The sequence below is a fragment of the Doryrhamphus excisus genome, chromosome 11 (genome assembly GCF_030265055.1).
Source record: "Doryrhamphus excisus isolate RoL2022-K1 chromosome 11, RoL_Dexc_1.0, whole genome shotgun sequence".
NCBI lineage: Eukaryota > Metazoa > Chordata > Actinopteri > Syngnathiformes > Syngnathidae > Doryrhamphus > Doryrhamphus excisus.
Window position 1 is genome coordinate 969,935 of NC_080476.1, and position 26,219 is coordinate 996,153.

The following is a 26,219-nucleotide window of genomic DNA, read 5'->3' on the forward strand; positions in this document are numbered from 1 at the left end:
TGTGTATGATGGCTTAGCTTCGGTTGTGATTTCAGCTCATATGAATTTGGTTTACTGATTTGGAGATCAGAGTATTGGAATTAGAACGGGGGGGGGGGAGTCAGCAGTGCCTGTCACGGTTTTTACAATAGCAAACACCTCACTAGATTATGAAATTCTGTACACATTGCTAGGTTTTGAAACCTGCCAATGAAACACGTTCAGAGCAGACATTTGTTCTGTTCACATCTTCGGGTTGGATTATTTTTGGTGGTAAAATGGCCTTTGGGCAATTTGTGTCTTTGTTACCAAAGAATGGTTCACTCTTCCCTTGACGTAGTGAGAAAGTTGTTAGTTACCATGGTTGATATTGACCATTAAAGGGGACCTATCATGCTCATTTTTTGGCCCTTTGTAATGAGTTGTGGACTCCCATAGAGCAGCTACACACAATAACCAGCACAAAAAGCTTTCTAGTCATTCCAGAATCTGCACCTATTCAGCTGTATTTCTTTGGATTTTATGCTTCCAGCGAAAACGGTCTGTTTTATTGTATTCCACCCACGGCCCGCCTCCAGGCACGCCCACTCCGCTGTGGTTGGTCGCACCCCCGAGTGCTTAGAAGGACTTGTTGTGCCACTTGCTGTGAACCCAACTATTTCGGAGTTGCGATCTAGAAGTAGCGACCGGATAGTCCGAACAAAAGAGGCTACTTCAAGAAGTCTCTCAATGGGAAGTAGCTTTAGCATTTAGCATTAGGTTTTCTACAACATCAGTAGTGTCTCATGGTCATTACACATTTTTTGCGGGACTACCAGTGTTTTAAAAAACTTGGAACTTGCACACTCTATACTGCTACCGAGAGAAGCGCTTTTGCTGCATGACTTTTTACTAACTGCTTACTCTTCTGACTCTTCTCCACGACCAAGTTATATTGGAAAGTTTGTGGGCTAGTCCAGCTGCATAGTGGCCCATGTTCACTAAGCAGTCCAGTGGGAAATGCCGTTGACAGATTAAAATGCCCGATTTGTTTTGCTGGTAGGGAATCAGGAAGTTCAACCGCTTGTGCCTGATGGTGGCATCTTTAGGAATTGGAAACAAATGTGGATTTTTACATTACAAGCCATTGCGAGCAACGTCGACAGAGAAGCAGAGCTTGGGGGAGGGCAGAGAGTCACGCCCAATAAGGACGCCCGCTCTCCTGTGACATCACAAAGGAACAGTTTTGCAACACCCTCTGGAATCGAGCGTTTTGAGCCATTCCAAACTTCTTTCAGGGCTCATCCAAAAATGCACAAACCTCATTATTTGAAACTTTGCCGTTGTTTAACACAAAAATACTACATTCCAATTTCATTTAGAGGTCAGAAAAGTGGAAGAAGCATAATAGGTCCCCTTTAAGTACTGTGGCTGTCCTTCAATCTGAACCATTCCCAAACTCGCACTTTTCTCAAAAGTGAAGTTACAATGTATACCATTTTGCCATAAAAATTTCCATCTGAAATTTGACTTATGAAGTGAGAATATGCCACACGAGTGTTTCTACAAGACATTACTGCAGACGTGGCCAGTACTGTGACATGTCTGTTTCACTTCCTGGAACTTGGACTGGAACTGAGACTCCAGGAGAAATCAGACCTGATGAAAGAGTAAAAATGGGTCAGTCTGTGATTACAATTTTGAAAAAAGCCACACAATGAAGTACATTTTCAAAGTAATCTTTTATTTACTCGACAGTTCATCTTTAATACCTGACCTAGGAGGGTGAGTAAAAGGAAAGCAAAGTACCTGTTGATGATGTAGACGAGGTCAGGGACTGATTGTTCATGTGTGGTTGCATGTGCGGAGGAGTGTAGGTCTCATAACTTCTTCCATTGGCACCTGAGCTGGTGGGCAGCATGCATGAGTAAGATGTGTGACTAGATGCCTGAAAGTACAGATGAATAAAAGCCATGAAACCATCAAGTACGCTGCCCGTCATGTGAGACACATCGGACACAAGTACACTGTTCCATGTTTGTGTGAGATTTAGTACAATGTTTGTTTGGGTTTGATTTGATGTTGTTGTGAAAAGGATGAGTACTTATGTCATGAATTGTTGGTAAAGCAGTCTTACTTGCATGGGTAGGCTGGCTGCCATGCTAAAGTTTGGCATGGGCTGTAGGCTGTAGCTGCTGGACAGGGCGGAGTCAGACCTCCCCAACATAGATCCCGAGGAGAAGGACACTGGAAATACATTTTAAACAAGGGGATCCGTCAGAAGCTTATGCATAAGCATATTAAAAACAACCATTAAAAAAATAATGAAATATTTTGCAATTTTCCGATTCCAAACATGTTTGTCAACCAACATATTCACCCATTAAGCCAAGCTGTATAAAGTATAAATTCATCCATGAATATGCATGTATGATCCCTGGTATTCCAAATCACATAAACTATCAACACTTGGAATTATGACCCATTTAAGTTGATAGTCCATACAGTACTCGTTGTCATCAGTACCTGGTGTTGTAGTTTGGGGTAGAGGTTGGTAAACACTGGCATTAAAACTACTGCTGATGGGAATTTGGCTGGAGGGGTTGGACGCTTGGCGCCGTTGATTTCTCAACTTCTCCTCCCGTCTCCACTTTGCTCTTCTGTTGGAAAACCAAACCTATGAATGTTACAAAATAGAGAAAAACCTTAGTCCAATGTTAAGAAGTTCTGCCGAGGCTGAACTGTTAACCTTGTAAACCCTGCGCTTGAGAAGACATATCCATAATAAAGAACACAAGGTCTTTGTGGATGATCTTGGTTTTAGCGATAATGCACCAATGATGCGCTAAGCAAAAATGACTATGAATAACGCAAGCATGCTAGTACTCGTACGCAAACCTTCACAAAGCAGGTGTAAGGAATGTAAAGAAAAAGCATACCTGTATCCGTGCTTCTGGTAGGTCTATTTTGTTGGCAAGACGCTCTCGTGCAAACACATCTGGATAATGAGTCCTTTCAAATTCTGAAAATAAAAGACTACATGTGTCATTCAGTTTAGGAGTGATTGGGAGCTGTACTGTATAGAGTAAGAGTACGAGTACTGTACGACATAGAGTGGTGTGGAAAAAGTGTTTACTCCCTTCCTGATTTCTTTTTTTTTCACACAAGTTTGTGACACTTAAATGTTTTAGATCATGAAACAGATGTAAATATTAGACAATGACAGTACAACTGAACAGAAAAATGCATTTTTAATGAAGTTTTTTATTATTGAGGGAGACATAATGGACCTTAATTGAGATCCAACAGTGTGGAAAAGGTTATCAAGTTTTTGGACTCCAGCAAACCACAGGGAGAGCCATTATCCACAAATGGAACAGTGGTGAAGCTTCCCAGGAGTGACCGGCCAAACAAAATGACCCCAAGGGTGGAGTGACAACTCATCCAAAAGGTCACAAAAGACCCCACAAAAAGACTCCACAATGTTGGAGAAAAAGAACATGAAGGCTTGTCTCTATTTTGGCAGACAACATCTCTATGACGGGCGGCACGGTGGTCGAGTGGTTAGCGCGCAGACCTCACAGCTAGGAGACCAGGGTTCAATTCATCTCATCTCAGCCATCTCTGTGTGGAGTTTGCATATTCTCCCTGCCCTGTGATTGGCTGGCCACCAGTCCAGGGTGTACCCCGCCTCTTGTCCCAAGACAGCTGGGATAGGCTCCAGCACCCCCCGCAACCCTCGTGAGGAAAAAGCGGTAGAAAATGAATGAATGAATGAACATCTCCATGACCTTTGGGGAAATAAGCTGCGATGTTGAACGTTTTTGAAGGTGTGTGTCCCATTACATCTGAAGTAAAAGTAACACAGTAAAATGTGGTGGTGGTAGTGAGATGGTCTGAGGCTGTTTTGCTGTTTCGGGACCTGGAAGACTTGCTGTGAAAAATGGAAGCATGAATTCTGCTATCTAGTCAAAAACTCCTGTAGTAGAATGTCCGGCCATCAGCTGAAACCAACTTGGGTTCTGCAGACAATGATCCAAAACACACCAGGAAGAAAAACCAAATGAAGACTTTGGAGTGGCCTAGTCAAAGTCCTGATCTGAATGAGATGCTGTGGCATGACCTTCAAAGGGCTCTTCATGCTGGAAAAGCCTCCAATGTGGTTGAATAACAACAATTGTGCAAAGAAGAGTGGGCCAACATTAGCGCCGTATCACAGTTATCACAAACGCTTGATTGCAGTTGTTGCTGCTAAGGGTGGGCCAACCGGTTATTATTAGCTTTAGGGGGCAATCACTTTGTCACACACGGCCATGAAGTTTTGGATTTTTATCTCCTTTAGTCATAAAAGGTTCATTTCAAAACTGCATTTGGTGTTTAATGACTAATATTGACTAATTGGCTAATATTTCAATTTGTTGGATGGTCTCAAACATTTGAGTGTGACAAGCAAAAAAATTAATAAATTAGGAAATGGTGGGACAAACACTTTTTCACACCACCGTATATTCACTTTGGAGTAAAACTTTCCTTTCCCTACTTTTCTATTACCTTTCATGACAAACTATGAGCCATTTTAGTGGAAAAAGACATTTGTATTTGTCTGCATCTACAGTACACACACACACACACACACACACACACACACACACACACACACACACATCTCATCTGTGCCGCTAGACGGCCATATCGTGAGAGCTGTTACACAACACATAGATGCACACCTTTCTCAAGTGCTTCTATCTGGTCCTGTGTGAACGAGGTCCGGTTTCTTTGCAGTTTCCTCTTCAGTTGAAGCCTGATTTGAGTCTCCTCTGGATCGTCACTGTTGGAGCTCGCTGAGATTGTGTTTTCCGTTCCTTCCGTCTGTGGACATTCTACCTCAAGGATGGAGGAAACAAGCACATATCAGTATTCTGTGTTGTGCCTACTTCTAATCATCCAGTTCAAAGTTTAGTTCACAAAGAATGAACAGAAATAGTTCACGTTCACTTTTCATTTTGAACTCGTCCAAAGCTCATTCATTCAAATTTGTTTGGTGAAAAGTGAAAATAAAAGATTGTTTTGAAAAGAAAACTAGAAATAGTTTTCTAAAGTTTTCTAGTTTGCTAAATCCAAGGATGAAGAGTCTTGAACCAGTCATGATGTGCTATATAATATCACTATATTGACAATTACTATGGTACCCATTATGGCATTGGATGCTCATATCACAGAGTACTTCGGTACGAGGTGCATTATTAAAAAAAAAAAAAAACCTTAAACTGTATGATAGAAAGGAAGCAGGAAGTGAACAAATGTAACAGTTAGTGATTGTAAAAGTACCAGATGGAGGGGTAGGATTTAATAAGCTTTGCTTCTTCCTACTCCTTTTGGACATGTGGAACTGGGAACTGATTATGGGATGCACTCAATTGGAATCTGATGCATGTTCAAATGAAATCAAACCATTACCATTACCATTACCATTACCATTACCATTACCATTACCATTACCATTATAACATCCATTACCACCTAAAACTGTTCACTGTTTACAATTGTGTTTTGTCCTAGCGACATTATAGAACAATATTAAATATGAAGTGTTTTTCATGCTTTTTACCCTTGCATGTTTATTTATTTGCACCCTGAAAACAAAAGCCACAACAAATGATAGTGTTGTTTCATGCAAAGTCCTCGGGAGCGCTTGGGAGTGTGTTGGATCACAGCCGAATGGGCGTACTTTAACTAAATTAAACAGACCGTTTGGGTCGGAAGCAGGAAGTCAATGGAAATACCGCAGAAAGAGGTGCAGAATCAGGAAGGTCTTGAAAGCTTTCTGTGCGGGTTATTGTGTGTCGCTGCTCTTTAGTAGCACACAACTCAATACAAAGTGCCAAGAATGAGCATAAAGGGTCCCCTTTAAGAATTGCGGTATTGTTACGCCAGTACTTCATGTGTCGCATGAATCTGAACGAGTTCACGTTCTTTATTCTAAGTTCTTTATTTACAAATACGTTGCATTCAGTTCGCGTTCTTAGAAAAATGCTAAAAAAAATTGCGAACAAGTTTTACCTATTTGGAACTCACAGGAAAGAGAAAAACGTTTGTTTATGTCTCACATTGGTTTTGTGGATGATTCTGAAAAAAAGGGCAGATTTCCCTTAACTTGAACTGAATTCTGCAACATCTGCCCCAAAACAGTAAAGTCGGTGCCCTTTAAGATCAGAATTCGGGGGTTTGGTTGGGTGGAATTTTGAGCTTTTCAAACATACCCTCCCTTCCTGAAAATGTACAGTAACTCTAATCCCAAACTCTAGTTCCTAAAAAAGCGACTATAGTGAGAAATGTAGGTTCTTACCAGTGGCACCGAGTGTGGAACCAGCGTACCAGCCATTGCGCCCTGTCCAGGAGGCTTGACCATGAAGGATTTTGAGCTTTTCAAACATGGCCTCACTTCCTTCGGTGCCTATTTGCTGCTTGTCACTGGCCAGGTTCCTGAGCACTCGGTTTATCGAAGAAACCTAATGAGAGAGAAACATGGTTTGAACATCACTGGCGGTTTTTCCAAAATGAATGAATTAATAAAGGATGTCTGTTTTGTGGTTGAAAAATATTGAATGGTAAATCATATGTAGTATTGCGGTAATGTTACATTGATGATGCAGTACCTTCATTATATTACCTGATGTTGCACTGCATGGAGTCAGCCATGGAGGCCACAGTGAACAAAGCATGCAAGTGGTACATTTTTGGCTTCTTACTTTGTCCTTCCCCACTTACAGTAAGCACTCGGGGGCACTCTTTATTATATTTATTATATTTATTATGATTATGTCTATGCTCTACAGCTGATTATTAAAGAAAGGTGGAAACAAACTTTCTTTGTTTTGGTATGTTGCATGTTTATGTAGCCATAGAAGGAGGTTGAATTTTGGAAATGAGTTAGTCCTGGTTAATTCATTTAAAATCTGGGATTAATTTGATTAATTGATATGTTTCATCATATGACAGCCCTGAAATGCACGAGTCATCAGAGGTGAGGTTCATCTCGAGATATGTTCTTTGCTACAACGCTGGTGTAATACGTATATAGAAATAGTCAAATATGAAGTTAGTGTTTCATCCTTGTTACCATGGTGAATAGCGACACTCGTTTGACTCGCTGACATGCAAAAGTGAAATCTTACGCTTGGTATGTTGTCATTAGTGCAGGCTCCCTCTGCCAACAGCCTGTCTCTGATCTCCCATGCGAAGATCGATGGACACTCTCGTTTGTACAGAGCGATTTTGCCCACGACTTCTGGAGTGGCCACCCTGGGTTTACTTCCTCCGATTGCCCGAGGACGGATGGAACCTGTCTCGTAATACCGGCCTAAGATCTTACTCACGCAGCCATTAGACACCTGAAAAAACAGAAATGTCACATAGAAAAAGTGAAGTGCATGACTCGAGTATGAAATGTTAAAGTATTTTGTGTCTCGTTATCGCTTGCTCGATAATAAAAGGTGGACATCAAAGCAATTAAGTTGCAATCTGTGACCCCAAATAAAATGTTTACGTAATTAACACACATACTTTTACCACTGTACCTGTAGAATTCTGGATATGTCGCATGGTCGAGCCCCACTGTGGGCCAGTTCCACTATCTTCTGTCTAGTGGAATCAGGCAAAGGTCTCCCATTCACAAACACACCTCCAAGCTGGTTTATCCCACTGTGACCTACATGCACAAAACAGGAAGGAAACGTATCGAGATATCGCAAGATTCAAATGTGATATCGGCCATAGAACGGTCGATATCAGTGAAAAACTATTGACATCCGATCCCCTCCACTGATCAGCATCCAGAACCAGCAGTTTTGCACCCTGCAAAATGTGCCTCATGAATGTCTCATCGGGTTGGAACTTTGAAAAGCTTAGATTGGTGCAACCTTTGGGGCCGAACACTTGGAGGGGCAGCGGCTGCAACGCCCCAGTCCCAACCCGTGTGGGCAAAATTTGGGGATGAGTACCACCTTAGTACGGATTTGGGAGCATGCAGAGGACTTTGATTGTGTGCGGGACTGCGTCAGGTTTTCAAATAATACTGTGAGAAGAAGGATGAATACATGCACTGTGATTTTCTGGTAAACAAGCATGTTGACCACTCTCTTACTCCACAGAATAAGCCCACTCTTGTGGCCCATCCTGCATGTTCCCCAAATATAAATCTATTTGAGCACATCTGCAGATGAATGGCGAGGGACGTTTACGAAAATGGACACCAGTTCGAGACCGTGGATGCTGCTCAACGAGGCTGTGGAAGGGCAGCCACAGCCAAATAGCTACAGATGGTGAAGCATATTCTGAATGGCATGGATATGATCCAGGTAATTAACACCTACTTCCTGCCAGTAACCATATACCCCGCTGACATGATATGCTCGCTACTGGAAGAGATATACTGGATATGTTCATTTATTTCATGAATTACGTAAACAGCAGTACAATTCCAACTTCATAATATATGTACGTATCTCCAACCATGATTTGTCATCGTCTCTAGATGACAGCGAGGGACATTGGCATACTCAGAACATCACAACGCCGTCTACACGTGTGGTCTAAATGAACAGGAACATCTCCACTTCTTATAGATAACAAAGACTATTTCTATCTGCAATTAATTATGATTTAACCATGGACTAAATGTGATTAATCACAGTTAAATATTTGAATCTCTTGACAGCCTTAATAATTATAATAAGAACTTGATCATTTTGCTGGCCTCATGATGTTGCCATGTTTTATTGCTTGTCTGTTTTTCCTCCAAAAGGCCCAAAGAGGATCCTGTGCATCGGTTTTAGCACCGTAGAACGTTCGGAGCAAGCGAGCCCTTTTGTCAATCATCTCGGTGGGTGGAGGCGGGCCCGCTAGCATACAAAGTATAATATCACAGAAATTAAATTATAATGAGTAGATTGTAATATATCATCGGATTTTTAAATATATATTTTTCATTGTATACCTTTCATAGAAGTCATATTAAAATCTTATCCTGACTTGTTCTTGGCTTGTGACACTCTTAGTAATCAATCACAATGATTTTTCAAAAAATCATTGATTTTATTTTTGTATTCATCCATTCATCCATGGAGCCTAATTAGGTATTCCTTTTATGCTAATGAAGTTCAACCTCTTTTGGGAAATGAATATATATCACATCTGTGTAATTACATTGATGATATACTATATTTGGAAATGTCTTGTGACACAGCTTTTAAGGACAAGTTTGGAACAAGAAGCCCGACCTCAAACCCATCACATACTGCACAGTTGGGATGAATTGCAAGTGTGTGTGTGTGTGTGTGTGTGTGTGTGTGTGTGTGGATTAAACAATTTAATTTCCCCTCAAAGGATTTACAAAATGTAATTGTTATTGAATAATGGCATAAATGTCTACAGCAGTTTGACTGAGGACCCGTCAAAGGTAGGGGACATTCCGCACCCCAGGGGTAGCATATAATGCAAAATAAAATGAAAGGATGCAGTGGCCACTATTGATATTTTGTGATACATACATATTTACATGTCATAAAACAGATAATTATAAAGCCAGCTAAGACTATTTTATTTTAATTATTCTCAAATATCCCAATTGAGGCTAATACTTTTCAGTGTGGCCTTAATCATGATCTGATACAGGCTGTTTCAATTATTATTATTCTTTTTAAATATGATGGGGACCAACAAAAAATGAACTACCGGCCCCAAACTGCTTTGGACACCTGAATGTCCCCCCAGCAGCCCAGCGACTAGTGCACTAATGCCACCCCGGGTGAGGAGAGTAGCCTATTGAGTTGGTTTAAAGGAGGTCGTCAAATGGTTCGAGTGCTGTGCTGCTCCAATGTGACACAGTGCAGGTTAAGAAGGGATTTACTGTGCAATAAATTAATTGTCTATTGTCTTTTAATGGCTCAGTCGGGGAAAGCATATTGTAGATTTAGAGAGCTCTCTAAAGGGCATGAACGTATCATACGATCCAAACATACGCACTCCAGTCAAGTGGAACAGTTGTTATTGTAGTCCTGACCAGTCGTTACAAATATCAAAGTTGTTCCAACAATGACATCTGTAAGCATACAGCGTATACGTGGTTAAGTCTGTTCAATAGATTATAATTTCCCATTCATCATTAAGGCATCCAGAGGCACCAATAAAAGGAAATACTTAGTGACGTCCTCACAGTTTACTCTCGACTCAACAACAAGCAACTTTAGCAATAGCGAAAGGGAAGCTAAAGTGGCTACAACCAGACAGACGGACCGACACGTACTTTATTCATCTCCAAGAGAAATGTCTAAAACGATATTGGTGTCACCACACTGATTTCATTTCTTTGGTATCGGTGGTGGATATCAGAATCGGCAATTGAGCTTTGGACAATATCGGCATATTGTTTGGTAATGGTAATGGTAATGGTAATGGTAATGGTTTTATTTCATTTGAACATGCATCAGATTCCAATTGAGTGCATCCCATAATCAGTTCCCAGTTCCACATGTCCAAAAGGAGTAGGAAGAAGCAAAGCTTATTAAATCCTACCCCTCCATCTGGTACTTTTACAATCACTAACTGTTACATTTGTTCACTTCCTGCTTTCCGAATGTAGTTGAAGTTTGTTTTTTTTGTTTTTTTATCACGTACCAAAGTACTCGGTGATATGAGCATCCAATGCCATAATGTGTACCATAGTGCGTGTCAATATAGTGATATATATAGCACATCATGACTGGTTCAAGACTCTTCATCCTTGGATTTAGCAAACATCAACTGCTTGTATTGTTTCTTGAATTGGCTCATCGTTGTGCATTGTTTGACTTCCTTACTCAATCCATTCCATAGTTTGATTCCACATACTGAAATGCTATGGCTAGCATAACGTAGTCCTAGCATAGAAGTGTTTCAAATGTACTTCTTCCCTGAGATCATATGTCTCCTCTCTTATAGAGAAGTATTGGATGACATTTTTAGCTAATTGCTTATTTTTAGCCTTATGCATTATTTTAGCTGTTTGAAGATGAACTATATCAGCAAGTTGAAGTATTTGTCATTTTACAAATAAGGAGTTAGTATGTTCTGTGTAGGCGGCATTATGAATTATCCTTACTGGCCTTTTTTGCAGTACATTTAGCGAGTGAAGATTGCTTTTATAGTTATTATCCCATATTTCCACACAATAAGTAAGATATGGTAGAACCAGAGAGCAATAAAGAGTGTGGAGTGATTTCTGATTGAGAACAAATTTTGCTTTGTTCAATACTGAAATATTTCTGCCCACCTTATGTTGTATATTTGTAATATGAGGTTTCCAGCTCATATTTTCATCTATTATGATCCCCAGAAGTGTATTTTCGTTCACCCTTTCAATGTCCACACCGTCTATTTGTATTTGCTGGTGCGTGTCCTTTCTGCTGTTAGCAAAAAGCATGATTTTAGTTTTACTTAGTTTATCTGCAAAAAAAAAACCCAATATTGGACATGCCTAATTCAAACTATTACAGCATCAAAGCATTTTCCACATCTAAAAAAATGTCCACTTTTCCCAAAATTCTACTTTTTAAAGTGCAAATTCCCTTTGATCTTGAGAATTTTTATTATTGGCACGCAACCACTTCACATGGTTCACTGGAGCACAGCTGACATTGGACCAGTCCAGGGTGTTCTGGACTTTTGGAAAGTGGGTGGAATCCGGATATCCAGAGAAAACCCATACGTGCACCAGGAGCTGTCCAAACGGAGTTTGGAACCCACATTTTACAGATCTGTGTGGCCAGCCAACATGCTAACCACTTTCTACCGTGCGGACTAACAATTTTCCACATCCCTAAAAGTCCCACTTTTCCTGTGGACACATTTTCCAGAAACCATGTCAGTTTTCTACACACAATTTCACAAAAATGACCTTTTTATACTGCACTCATACTTCTCCATTTACTTTACTGTATTGGAGTTCAATCCCACCCTCGGCCATCTCTGTGTGGCGTTTGCGTGTTGTCCCCCGTGCATGCGTGGGTTTTCTCCGGGTACTCCGGTTTCCTCCCACATTCCAAAAACATGCTAGGTTAATTAGCCACTCCAAATTGTCCATAGGTATGAATGTGAGTGTGAATGGTTGTTTGTCTATATGTGCCCTGGGATTGGCTGGCCACCAGTCCAGGGTGTACCCCGCCTCTCACCCGAAGACAGCTGGGATAGGCTCCAGCACCCCCGCGACCCTCGTGAGGATAAGCGGTAGAAAATACAACATAGAACTTATTATGACCTCACCGACTGAATGAGTGAAAGATCTATCCATGTGTTTGTCTGTCTCCCTTTGCCTTTTTGCACCCTTTGCACCATCACCATGCTCGGTTGTAGTTAATCACAGCACCATTTCCCACAGGAAAACACCCTGACTTCCCTTTGCTAACAAACAATTAATAGAGACATATGGAGAGTCACTTTCCACCTCGCCCCCCAACCCCAAAGCACACCCACCCATAACGACACACATGCAACGCATTCAACACAATAAATGAGGCTCTGCTCCTGGGAGCAGCTCAGCGGGTTTCAACCCATTTCATACATCTCTACTTTGTTCAACTGATAAGTAGGAAAGGTCAAATGAATTGCAGTTTTGATTAAGTCCCTGATCACAACACAAGTATTTTAAGGATCGTTTTATGTTGTGTTTTTAATTTCTCTTTGGCTATCACTATTACATGAATTACTCATTTTGATGTTGACTTGACTTAGTGGGCTATTTTGGAATTCCATGTATTGCTCTCGTTTAGGAAAGTTTGTGAAGTGTAATTGTGGAGGACCATTGGCAATAATGTCAGCTATGCTGTGCCGTGCATGTTTATGATGGTATTGATCATCATCCCAATATTTATCAGCCCCTATATATTGTATGTACGCCTGATGAAAATGTTAAAGGGGACCTATTATGCTCATTTTTCAACCCTTTGTTTTGAGTTGTGGACTCCTTAGAGCAGCTACACACAATAACCAGCACAGAAAGCTTTCTAGATATTACAGAATCTGCACCTATTCCAGCTGTATTTCTTTGCATTTTGTGCTTCCTACGAAAACGATCTGTTTTCATTTATTCCACCTGTAACCCGCCTCCAGGCACGCCCACACCACTGTGGTTGGTCACACTCCCGAGTGCTGAGAAGGACTTGGGCTGCGAGCCCAACTTTATAGGAGTTGATAAGACATAGGATTTGATCATAAATCCGGACTTTTGGAAAAGTGGGTGATTTAAAAAAAAACTTAAACTATATTAGGAAAGCAGGAAGTGAACAAATGTAATAGTTAGTGATTGTAAAAGTACCAGATGGAGGGGTAGGATTTAATAAGCCTTGCTTCTTCCTACTCCTTTTGGACATGTGGAACTGGGAACTGATTATGGGATGCACTCAATTGGAATCTGATGCATGTTCAAATGAAATAAAACCATGACCATGACCATGACCATGACCATGACCATGACCATGACCATTACCATTACCATGACCATTACCATTACCATTTATAGGTCAGAAAAGTAGAAAAAGCATAATTGGTCCCCTTTAAGACTCCTCCATTCTGTGGAGTCGGCTTTATGAACCCAACCCATCCATCCATTCGATTTTGTCCAGGTCCGGGTCTCTGGGCAGTAGTCTCAAGGAACACCTCACCAGGGAGGCATCCGGACTAGATTGCCCACCAGTCATGATCTGGGCTGATTTTTCCTTCAGTGGCACAATGGGGCTTCATGTTGTGCTGGGCAGATAGCTATTTATATTAATGAATCAAATAGTTTTTTGTAAATATATAGGGTCTCACTTTATATACTAAAGTACACAACAAATAGCAGTTACTGAAGGACTTATGAAGTACATAAATTGAGTGCAGTTACTGAAGAACTAATGAGTAGTGGTTAGGATTCGGTAGTTCCTTCCTAATAAATGACAGTAATTTGGTGTACCTCTGGTGTTCTAACATTTCAGTGTTAGTGGTGTACATAAAGAGACTCACACATACAAAATGCAGTTCCCACCAAATGATTGCCATCGTTCTTTTCAACTTTGAATTCAGAATTGAAAAGACTGAAGAGATGGCTTGAATAAAGAGTCAAATGTCAGCAAGAATCAAACATCAGTCAACTCACTGTTTTGCATCATGGAGACGACGCCGCTCTCCCAGCTCGTTTGACTTCTGTAATCTATGCAAACAGAGAAATCATCTTTGATTATGGTGTGGGGGGCACATGAACGCGTGCAACCCCCACATGGACATTGAGGATTGTAAACAATGTGAAACGGAGAGCATAGCATCAGGTTGGTTTAGCATCTTTGATTGACAGAATGCATGAAAGTGGCCCCGGCATTCTTCCTTTTTTCCGTGTAAGGCCCACGGTGGAAAAAGTTTGGACCCCCCCCCCCCCCCCCCCCCCGCTCTAGAGCATGAAATACTGGCTAAGTGGAGTGGAAGATGGTAGCATACAGCAGAATGGGAACGCTCAGGCATTCTGGTTGAATGGAGGCTCATGCATGGAATACATGACATGTGGAAGTTGTATGATTTATGAAAATGAAAGGGAATTTGTGTTAAGGAAAATGTGGAGAGGTGTGTGAAAACTGGGAATAGACCATTTTTGATATTGTTTACGTTGTGGCATATTTGCTTTTTATGACATTTGGCTAAAAATATATGGCTAACATACGTATGCTCGAAATATATCTCTTTATAAAAAGCTGTTTTTCTAACAATGTGGGTAGTTGAATTTCAAATTTCCTTACAATGCAGTCCTGTTTTTATGTGGTCGGCAATTATGAGCTGCCTGAATGCAAAGGCTTCCTCTTCCTGTCACGTGTGTTTCTCCATCCTCTTATGATGCACTTTTGTGGGCCTTTTTGGCCCATTAAAATTGCTCCCAGGCCTAATCCATTGGCGAGGAGTTGCATCATCACCTCCTTTAACCCTTCGCCCACAATTTTTTTTCCCATTTATTTATTCATTATAAACATTTCAAGTATATTTATTTTTTGTCATGATGATGACTTTATCCCAAAATATTTCCATTATTTCACACTTATAGTACTTCTAAAATGTTGCATCTTTATTTTTTATAGTTTGCAGAAAAAGTATAACAAGCTACACAGCATGCCTTGCGGCGGGAATATATATATATATATATTTTTGCATTAGTATTGGGTCAAGATATTTAGATATTTATTTAAAGGTTTGAAAAAAAGGAATTTGGAAATGCCTGGTGGTGAGGAGCGAGGTTTTATTCTACCGCCGTGACGTCAAGTCCAACAGCCGCCTTTTGGTTTGCTTTATTTTGGGAATTGTTTTCCAAATATATTTAAACAAAAACGTGAACGAAACAGTGAAAATGAAATATTTGGTTTGGCCGTATGAAGACCCCCTGCTAATGCTAGATAACTCATGTGGTGATAACACGGAGGGAAAGAAAAATGAAACAGTTCAGACAAGACAAATCAAATAAAAACCTGTAAGAGCAAAATGAAATAAGAATAAATAAATGAGGTGTCTAAAGACAATTGAAGTAAGAATAAAAATATTGCTGATGAAGGAAAAGAATATTATTCTATGAATATTAAAAAGAAATGAAAAACTATGAAAAACGTGAATAAGAATCAATTAAAGAAAAGTAAAAAATAGAAAGCTGATTAAGTTAAAATACTGTTTTAGCAGTTATTATTAAAAAAAAAATTTTTGGCATTATTGAAAATGTGTATGTGCAAAGAAAAAAATGTGTTCTTGCCACAAAGATATAAATATCCCCAAGTTGTGTTTGTATTGAAGTAGTACTTCTTTGGGTGAATGAATACATCAACTTCAGTATTCCTTGAATTGTTATTGGGGAACGCTAGGGACGAATTCCAAATAGTCCTGCGAACCTTTCTCCTTGGCTAAAGAGGAACTTTAAAGGACTGGAAAGCTTCTAGTTTTCTTCTCTTTAACGCCAAGCATAATGACGATGAAGGAGGTCTATACAAGGACCCGGGCCGGCTATGAGGCGCCTCGTCCCCGCTGCAGCTCCGCACCTTCCAGCCTGTGAAAGAAGACAAAGATCGCAGCTCCCCGCTGGCCTTTCTTTGTGTGTCTGCGGGATTTCGGTGTACTTATTTGCCTCGTTAGTTGCGGCTTGAAAAAAACCGCAGCACAAAACCTCGCCAGGGAAGCCGAAGGACGAATGATAAATATCAAAGTTTTATAGAGCGGCTGTCAGCGGGAAGAAACGCAGACGAGACGCGCTCCATGCCGGCGTGATGATGACCTAAACAATCATCACTAAACAATCACTCTGGGATTATTTAACATTAATAATAGCTGAAATACCGCCGCTATTCAAAGATGATTTCTATTTGAAGTCCAAGGCTAATTACTACAATATATGAATGACCTTATGGCTCCCGCTCCCTTTATTTATTGAATAATATCATCATTTTAAATAGTTAACATTTCATCAATATAACACATAAATATATATAGACTTTATAAAGGTATCCCGTACAATGCAAAAGATTTATTTTACTAATATTGACATTTTTCTCACTTTTCTAGAAAAAGCAGTAGGCCCAATAGTTGTTCCACCGCCTATTTGGAATTATTGAAATATTCAATAAAATAAAGATTCAAGCGGTGATATAATTGAATCGTCATTTGAATTTCAATTTGAATGTAATGGTTGGAAAAGAAAGAGTTCCTAACCTAATGATGTTTATATTTATGTCCGTGGTTCAATTTAAGAAAAAAAAGGTTTTTTTCTTAATCCTACTTTCAGCTAATAACACCCCCAAAATCATGAGCTCATAAAATTAATGTGAAAAACTGCCATAAATTTCAGTATTCTATGGGCCATCATCAGCAAATCAACTACAAAAACTTTCTGAGCTTTTAATTGGCGTCTTAGTCTCACTTTTGCGCATGTTGCAATTTATTAAACATCTATTATACTCCTATATTCTTAATGGGGGGGGGGGTCTCAGGTGTTTGTGCGCACAGCGGCTTCATTGGCGCACATTTCCTCCGCTCCAGATGATGCAAATTCACATGTTCACATGTGGGCTGAATTCATTCCGCCCTGATTAATCGCGCGGTTAATTTGCTCGATTATGACCTCATGAACGCCAACTTAATTGGACAATCAATTAAGTCCAACTCGTGTTGTTAGGTAGGCAGTGATTGTGACAGAGACATGATATCTTATTTACAGGATACTTCCTGATCAATGAAGTTTAGGAATAACATCGGATTTATGCAGGGGTGCCCAAATCCAATTTCAGTATTCCAATAACGTTAAAAAAAAACAAAATATAAGATGTGTTGGCTACTATTAGAAACTATTTGAAGCTTCTTAAACCACTAAAACAGTCCAGTAAGTAAAGAGTAATCCATTGAAATCAAGTCAAACTGGGTTCTAATCTAAATCTGTTCCTTGGTTGAAGATTTGGAGAGTAATTTAGTGTGTTTGCATTAAAATGACTTCCAACCCTACAAGAGCAAATTCCAAGAGGTGGAAGCTGAAGGGAGATGACAAAGTAAAGCAGGCCTACCTTTTTGTGGCATTCTGTAAGAAGTAAACTTATGCTTGGTTTAGTTTTCCAACAGCTCCTTTCTTCTATTCTTTCCTCCAATTAGTTTCTCCTTGACTGAAGAGACAAGTGCAGAGAGAGACAGAGCTAGTCCTCGGGGGGAGGAGACAGGAGGTGGAATAGGAGGGAACAGGAGGAGGGCTATAGAGCTAGTGTATAAACCACAATAGTAGTACCAACCACAATACAAACCATAGTACGGTGAGATAGTATACTAACTACATTTGTAGGCCAGGCTTGTGTGCAGATCTCTGCAATGTGGTTTTCGTCCTAATCCTGCGACTGGACCAGCTGAGTATTTGGCTACAGAACCACTACAGAAACAGGCAAAGTGGATGCTCTAACCATCTATAGCTTCTACATGTTGGTCACTTTGCGTGCCCTAAACCAGGGGTGGGCCACATTAGTCCTGCAAAGGGTCTTAATCTAGCCCAGGGGTGGGCATACTTTTTGACTCGCGGGCCGCATTGATTTAACAAAATTGACGGGGGGGCCGGACTATATAGTATTTTACACGTAACAGTCCATTTGTACACGTATATTTTTATACATAATTTACACGTAAAAGTGTCATGCAATCTGCTATATGTGCACTTTTAGATCATTTATTTGATGTAAAGTGCGTTATAAATTAAAATTATTATTATTATTATTATTCATTCATTCATTTTATACCTATCTAGGTCATTATATATAACACTCTGACTCACGTTGTCATCTTACAAATAACACTAAACTCATCACACAGCAACCTAACATTGAAAAGATATTCATTCATTCATTTTCTACCGCTTTTTCCTCACGAGGGTCGCGGGGGTGCTGGAGCCTATCCCAGCTGTCTTCGGGCGAGAGGCGGGGTACACCCTGGACTGGTGGCCAGCCAATCACAGGGCACATATCGACAAACAACCATTCACACTCACATTCATACCTATGGACAATTTAGAGTCGATTGAAAAGATATAACTGAGAAATATACAAACATGTACCAATATTCATTCATTCATTTTCTACCGCTTATCCTCACAAGGGTCACATGGGTGCTGGAGCCTATCCCAGCTGTCTTCGGGCGAGAGGCGGGGTACACCCTGGACTGGTTTATTATTATTATTATTATTATTATTATTATTATTATGTGCTTGTGTCCATTTTTTCAGGAGCATTTGTAAACAACAGACCACATCAAATAACGAAATTGATCAAGCCATGATGCCAGGTTGTATGTTGACTTTAAATGAAATATTTTGGAAAGAACAGGCGGGCCATATTCAAACACTTGGCGGGCCGGATGTGGCCCCCGGGCCGTAGTTTGCCCACCCCTGATCTAGCCCATCGGGCCTTTTTTTAACCTTAAATATTGAATAAATATCTACCTGCAATACCCATGCAAAAAAACACTCCTGTATTCCTGCCACAAGACATGCTGGGTAGCTTGTTATACTCTTTCTCCCAACATTGACATTTACATTCCATTAACAAGGAGTTAACATGCTGTTATCCAATATTTTATTGTTCATAGTTCACATTGGACTACCCAGCATGCTTTGTGGCCATTTGGAAATAACAGCTTTGAGCTGTGTGTTGTATTTAAGGCTTAGTCGTTTGATTCCTGTGATGCATTAACCTGCAGTGGATGGTTGTGTTTTTCGTGTTTTTCATTGCACAAGGAGCAAGTATGTCATTCTGTTTGATGCCACATATATATGGACCACCCATATATGGACCACTCCTCCGCCAAATTAAAACAATCTTGCCACCCCTGCCCTAACCGTTCCCAAATATCCCCGAGACCCCAGGGTTCACCAACGTTTATTCATGTGAGAGCCACTTTTTCAAAATGAGAATGAAATGAAAACTATACTCCTTTATTTTCATAGCTTATTCAACCCAAAATAGGTCATTCTTAATAAAAGTAGTCATTCATGAATTATATTATATATTAATTATATATATGAAATGAATAAAGGAACCCCAAAATCACCATAATGTCACGATTGGGCTTCACCCCCTCGTGACAACTCTTAGTTTCCCCTTTTTCATGAGTTCCTTGTTGCCCTTATTTTGTATTCACTTCCTGTGTTGCTCTGTTCTGTTTTCTGTTGTTTTCATCATCCCCGCACCTGTTTTCACCTGGTTCCCATTAGTGTTCCCTATTTAATTCATGGTTCCCATTAGTGTTCCCTATTTAGTTCAGGTGCGCGCTCCCTTCTTTGTCGGCTCATTGTCATTTTTGAGTTGGTCATGCTAGTGCGTTGCTCTGCTGTGCAGCACCAATAAATACTTTTTTTTACCTGCAATTGGGTCCTCATCTCTGCATTCTGGGGTCAAACTGTAAAGCTCCTAAGCCAGAACGTGACACATAATTTAGACAAAAACATATTTGATCCCTGTTATGACCAAACAAATCAATTTTAGTTCCATCAGTCTACAGCCCCGTATTCCAAAAATGAAAGCTGGCTTGTCCAAAAGTGCTTCAGCGTACCTCAAGCAACTCTGTTTGTGACATGGACGCAGAAAAGGCTTCTTCCGCATGACTCTCCCAGAATAGCTGAGTAGTTGAACGATGCACAATGACACCATCTGCACCAAGATCCGGTTGGAGGTCTTTGGAGCTGGTCTGTGGTTTGACTTGGTTTTGACTCTTCTCATCCTCCTTGGCCTCTCTGCTTATCTGGGATTTTCTTTGGCCTGCCACTCCAGGCCCTAACTAGGACTGTGCCTGTGGTCTTCCACTATGTTCCTCACAGTGGAACCTGACAGTTGAAATCTCTACCATAGCTTTTGTATCCTTCCCCTAAACCATGATGTTGAACAATATTTGCTCTCAGGGCATGTGACAGTTGTTTAGAGGCCATGTTGCTATTCTTCAGAGACGCTGCAACTCTCAATTGGCCACCTTAGATACCCTTTCTATGATTGCCTTCACTCGTGTATGTGCGTATCTTACCAAACTAATTTTGTGTTCCAATACCATTCATTCATTTTCTCATATCCTCACGAGGGTCACAGGCATGCTGGAGCCTATCCCAGTTGTCTTCGGGCAAGAAGCACCAGCCAATCACAGGGCACATATAGTCAAACAACCATTCACACTCACATTCATACCTATGGACAATTTGGAGTGGCCAATTAACCTAGCATGTTTTTGGAATGTGGGAGGAAACCGGAGTACCCGGAGAAAAGCCACGCATGCACGGGGAGAACATGCAAACTGTCCGAGGGTGGGATTGAACTTGGGTCACCTAGCTGTGAGGTCTGCGTGCTAACCACTTATCCGCCGTGCAGCCCGGTGTTCCAATAATTAGTGTGAAAGTATTCAAATCAATAAATTTAGCCCAAATTTAGGCATGTGTCTACTTTTGTTGAAATAATTATTGCACACTTTCTGCAATCCTATAAACTTCATTTCAGTTGTCGTCTATCACCGTGTCCGTCTGCTATCTGATATATTCAACTGGAATGGTCATTTAAAGGGGACCTATTGTGCTTTTTCTACTTTTCTGACCCATAAATGTACTTAGAATGTTGTATTATTGTGTTAAACAATGCCAACGGTTCAGATAATGAGGTTTGTTTTGGAAGTTTTGAAAGGCGTAGTAAAACTGACCCTTTGTGATGCCACAGCGAGGTGGACTTCCTTATATGGTTCATAGTTAGGAGGCACTTTGGGCGTGTGACCAATCACAGTGGAGTTGGCATGCCCAGTTTGTCAAGAAGCACAAATCAAAGGAAATCCAGCTGGAATGCAGTGCAGATTCTGCAAAATCGAAAATGTTTTCTGTGCAGGTTATTGTGTGTAGCTGCTCTATAGAAGACCACAACTCTATACAAAGGGGCAAAATATGGTCCCCCTTTAAGCTATGAAACGTGGTCAGGTACTGATAAACCAGTTGCTACACATGGGTTCACCAGAAGAGTCTGCTACTCACGAACCACACTGACCCATGTTGATGTGAGCCATACCATAAACACAGATGTTCAATTTGTTCAGTTTGTAACATTATTTTATTTGAAATGGACAATTTTAAATCAACAAACCAAGAATCAAGTTTACTTGTAGTTTACTGTAGTTTACTCGCTTTGTTGGTCTGCTTTTTTCTTCTTGTTTGGACTCTAATGGTCTCCACACATGGGAGGTGACATTGCCTCTTGTCCATTTGTTCTCCATTTGTTTGGAGCCTGTGCAACAGAGTGAGTATCACAAAAGTCAAAGTCAAAGGATTGGAACCGCACACTATAAACCTTGCCATCCAACCGAGTGCCTCTCTGTTCCCAGAGTCGCTTGTTCGTGATGTGTGGTGTGCTGCAGTGTTTAATGTCTGAGCAGAGTCAATCAAAGTTATGTAAGAATTGTCAGATCAAAACACACTCCGGGGCTGCACGGCGGGCGAGTGGTTAGCGCACAGACCTCACAGCTGGGAGACCCCAGTTCAATCCCACCCTCGGCCATCTCTGTGTGGAGTTTGTGCATGCGTGGGTTTTCTCCGGGTACTCCGGTTTCCTCCCACATTCCAAAAACATGCTAGGTTAATTGGCCACTCCAAATTGTCCATAGGTATGAATGTGAGTGTGAATGGTTGTTTGACTATATGTGCCCTGTGATTGGCTGGCCACCAGTCCAGGGGTGTACTGGTGATAGGCTCCAGCACCCCTGTGAGCCTCATGAGGATAAGCGGTAGAAAATGAATGAATGAAGCAACGAAGGAAGGAGCACACACCTGAACTAAATAGATGGGAGTGAAATTAGAAACAGGTACGGAAAACGGAAACAAGGCAAGACAGGAAGTGAATACAAAAATAAGAGCATCCAAGGACAAAGTAAATAAAAAGGGAACATAAACACAGTGTCACGCAGGACACAGAGTTTATCAGTCAATATAGCGATGGCGATGTTATCAGAAAAAATCCAGAAGTGAACCAATTGTACCTTTTTGACTTACAGATAGTGCAGTGGCTTGACTGGCTTGACTTGTTGGGCGACATGGGTGAGAAAGCTGCATGTGAAAAGTTACTTAAAGCATCAAAAGGTTGTCTCAGATATACTGTGGCTACTTGCAAGGCATTTTGCCAGCTTGTATGTTCAAAATTGAAATGAAATACTTTGGAAGCAATTGGCGGGCCAGGTTCAAATGCTTGGCAGGCCAGATGTGGCCCCCGAGCCGTAGTTTGCCCAGCTCCGATGCAGACCTTGGTTATGGTTTAATTTTTTTTTTTATGTGTGTATTTTAACTCTGTGTTTTGCCTTTTGTGAAGCACTTTGTGACTTCTGTCTGAGAAAGGTGCTATATAAATAAAACTTACTTACTTACTTACTTAATTTATTTGAGCATCATGCAAGTTAGACTCGAATACATCACATAGTACCATTCACAGTTCCACATGCCCAAAAGAAGTAGGAAGAAGTAGAGCTTATTCTCCTTTCTGGTTGAAATACATCAGAAAATTGTAAGCTAAGGCCTTGTAGATGGATAGAAAAATATATTTATCTTTTCTAGCAAGCCAGCATGAGAAAAATAATTGTCATTTTTATGTTTGTATCCAATCCAATCCAATCCACTTTATTTATATAGCACATTTTATAAACAGAGTTTCCAAAGTGCTGCACAGACGAGTAAAAAATAAAAAGTAATAATCCAAAACTAAAAGAGCATTTAAGAAATAAAATAATAAAATAGATATTAAAATATTAAAAACAAGAAACAAAGCAATAAAAGTATAAAAAAATAGAACCAATTACAATAAAAACAAAGAACTAAAAGACACAGGACCATACGACTCACTCAGAGTTAAAAGCCAAAGAATAAAAGTGGGTTTTAAGACGAGACTTAAAGCTTTCGATATTGGGGGCCTTTTTTACTTGGGAAGGCAGAGAGTTCCATAGTTTGGGGCCGACCACAGAAAAGGCTCTGTCCCCCCTGGTCTTAAGTCTCGTCTTGGGCACCACAAGTTGGAGCTGGCCCTCGGACCTCAGTGACCGAGCTGGAGAGTAAACTTGGATGAGGTCCGAGATGTATTTGGGGGCCAGCCCATTCAACGCCTTAAAAACAAACAATAAAATCTTAAAATCAATCCTAAAACGAACAGGCAACCAATGAAGGGAGGCCAGAATTGGGGTGATGTGCTCCCCCTTTTTGGTTCCTGTTAAAAGCCGTGCCGCAGAGTTCTGGACTAACTGTAAGCGGGGGAGAGACTTTTGGCTAATTCCAGAGTAAAGTGCATTACAGTAGTCCAGACGTGATGAAATAAAAGCGTGCATGACTTGCTCAAACTGTTGCAAAGATAAAAAAGATTTAATTTTAGATAAAATGTATGACTTGTTTTGCTTGCATTTCTGTATTTTCCTGTATTTAGGTGACAATATGTTGCCAAAACACAGACAAGTACAAATGCTTTCACAAGTTCCCTTCCCCCTCTTGGACTTCACACACACATTTCCACCCACAATTAATAGCTGCTAAGAAATCACATTTGGTAATTGCTTTGTAGCACTAACCTTTTCTCTAGCAATTAAATTAGGGATGAGTGGAGCTTGGCTTGGCTTTATAAAGTCAGCAATTCACACACACATTATACATGTGTGTGTGTGTGTGTGTGTGTGTGCGAGAGAGAGAGGGAGAGAGAGAGAGATTGGGGGAGGTTGTGGTGACGGGTGGTGTTCACACTTCAGCTGAAGTGAAATAGCTCAGCGGCAATTTAAGTCGGTAATTTTATTTTGTACCTCTCAGGTATTTGTCCTTTCTGAACCGTGTGAACCATCATAAATGAAACATCTGCTACAGACATTTTTGGTCCATCGTGATTGTGTAAATGGCCTTAATTATTATTAAATGCAATGTGTTGATCTAATTACTTTACAGATGCTTTAAACACACCTTTTTAACCCCTTGATCCCTTTCCTGGTTTCAGTTTCAAGTTCTGTAGAGTACAGATAAATAAATACATGTTATCAGTTTCTGCAGTATTTGAAAAAATATTCTGTCCTTTAATATTTTTACACCTAAAAATAAGCAGAACCTTCATGCTGGATATACGTATTTTAGGAATATATATATATGTTTACCTTGTAAGAACTGATAAAAAGTGAAATACATTGAGACAGAGTGAGGAGAGCGGGGATTTAACCGCCAACCTTCCACTTCTTCCACTTCCGCACCATGAAAATCAGCATACTATTGTAAATGAATACATTTTAAATGAAAGAATGGTTTGCCAAATGAGATAAACAGACTAGATATTATGAATAAATACTTACAACTAGTGAACTGATCCGTCTATGCAGCTGGTTCATTTTACTTGATGAAAAATCAAAAGCAAAAAAGTAATAAGGAAATTACATATTAGTGGGAAATGAATATGCAGTATCGTGAAACTGACTGATCTTGAAATAAGCCCATATTCATCTTCAAAGTAAGCCAAAGGGTCTACTGGTTCCAGGAATATCCAGGTACATCTCAACTCATGCTATTGAAATCCCAAGCAGAAGTTTCTCATTTCAGTAAATGGTCTTTCACCATCACCTGTATTTTGCTTTTCCACCTCCTGGGCACTCAAAGCACTTTGACGCTGTCAGCATTTACCTACTGATGACGCAGCATCAGGACCAACTGGGGCTTCATTATCTCACCCAAAGATACGCCTTCCACGTGATCACAGGAGGATCAAACCCGCAACTTTCAGGTTAGGAGGCCACCACTCTACCGCCTGAACCATGCCGCATCATCATCCATATTTATTTTTTTCAAGCAGTACACCAAGTTGCTGTAGAAAATAATTTTTCATTCATTTAGTCATCAAAATGGTTTACGGTACGTCATTCACAGTATTCTGTTGATGAACTGATTGTTCCAACATTGGCCTTCTTTTTTTAAGTACTTCTTAAATGAATCATCCTGTGGATTTTATTTGTTGGGGAAACCCAAATAACTTATTTTGCGAGTTATTTGCTCAATTTTTACATTTCTGAACTAAACTAGACAAAAAGTAATCCCTCATTTTAAAATGAAGGCTATACTATAAAGTCAACAAGTACTGTAAATAGACCTTCAAACCAAGCAAATTAGCCTAGAATTTGCCTAGAAATATCATTTTCAATCAAATAATTTGCAGTGTACTGAATGAACCATGCCAACCCATCATCAAAATGTATTTTCTGGCAGCTCTATACCAAATTAGTCATTTGTATATTGGTCATCAAAAATAGTTTACAGTATGTCATTCACAGTACTCTGTTGAATAAAGTGAATATAAAAACACCGTCCTTTAGCACTTCTTAAATGAAGCATCCTGTGGAGGTTGTTGGGAAAACCAAAATACACTCCAACTTATTTTGAGAGTTATTTGCTGAAATTTCCGAACTCATTCATTCATTCAATCATTTTCTACTGCTTTTTCCTCACAAGGGTCGCAAGGTTGCTGGAGCCTATCCCAGCTGTCTTTGGGTGAGAGGCGGGGTACAGCCTGGACTGGTGGCCAGCCAATCACAGGGCACATAGTATAGACCAGGGGTGCTCATTAAGTCGATCGCGAGCTACCGGTCGATCGCGGAGGTGGTACTGGTCGATCGCTGGTCGATCGCGGCGTGACATTAAAAAAATATCATCCTAGCATCAATGCCGTCACTTGATTGATATACAGGGC

General features: G+C 40.3%; 1 protein-coding gene across 1 annotated transcript; it reads right to left on the reverse strand.

The window, feature by feature from the left end:
• Nucleotides 1-29: 29 nt before the first annotated feature.
• On the reverse strand, nucleotides 30-17,661 carry LOC131138198 (paired box protein Pax-6-like). The gene is made up of 11 exons (XM_058086920.1): nucleotides 17,544-17,661; nucleotides 14,126-14,179; nucleotides 7,536-7,666; nucleotides 7,134-7,349; nucleotides 6,305-6,467; nucleotides 4,686-4,838; nucleotides 2,898-2,980; nucleotides 2,485-2,635; nucleotides 2,096-2,205; nucleotides 1,768-1,906; nucleotides 30-1,617 (listed from the first exon to the last, which is right to left on the reverse strand). Exons 1-11 carry the CDS (start codon nucleotides 17,554-17,556, stop codon nucleotides 1,532-1,534), a joined length of 1,299 nt encoding a protein of 432 aa, XP_057942903.1. The 5' UTR covers nucleotides 17,557-17,661; the 3' UTR covers nucleotides 30-1,531.
• Between the last annotated feature and the right edge of the window lie 8,558 nt (nucleotides 17,662-26,219).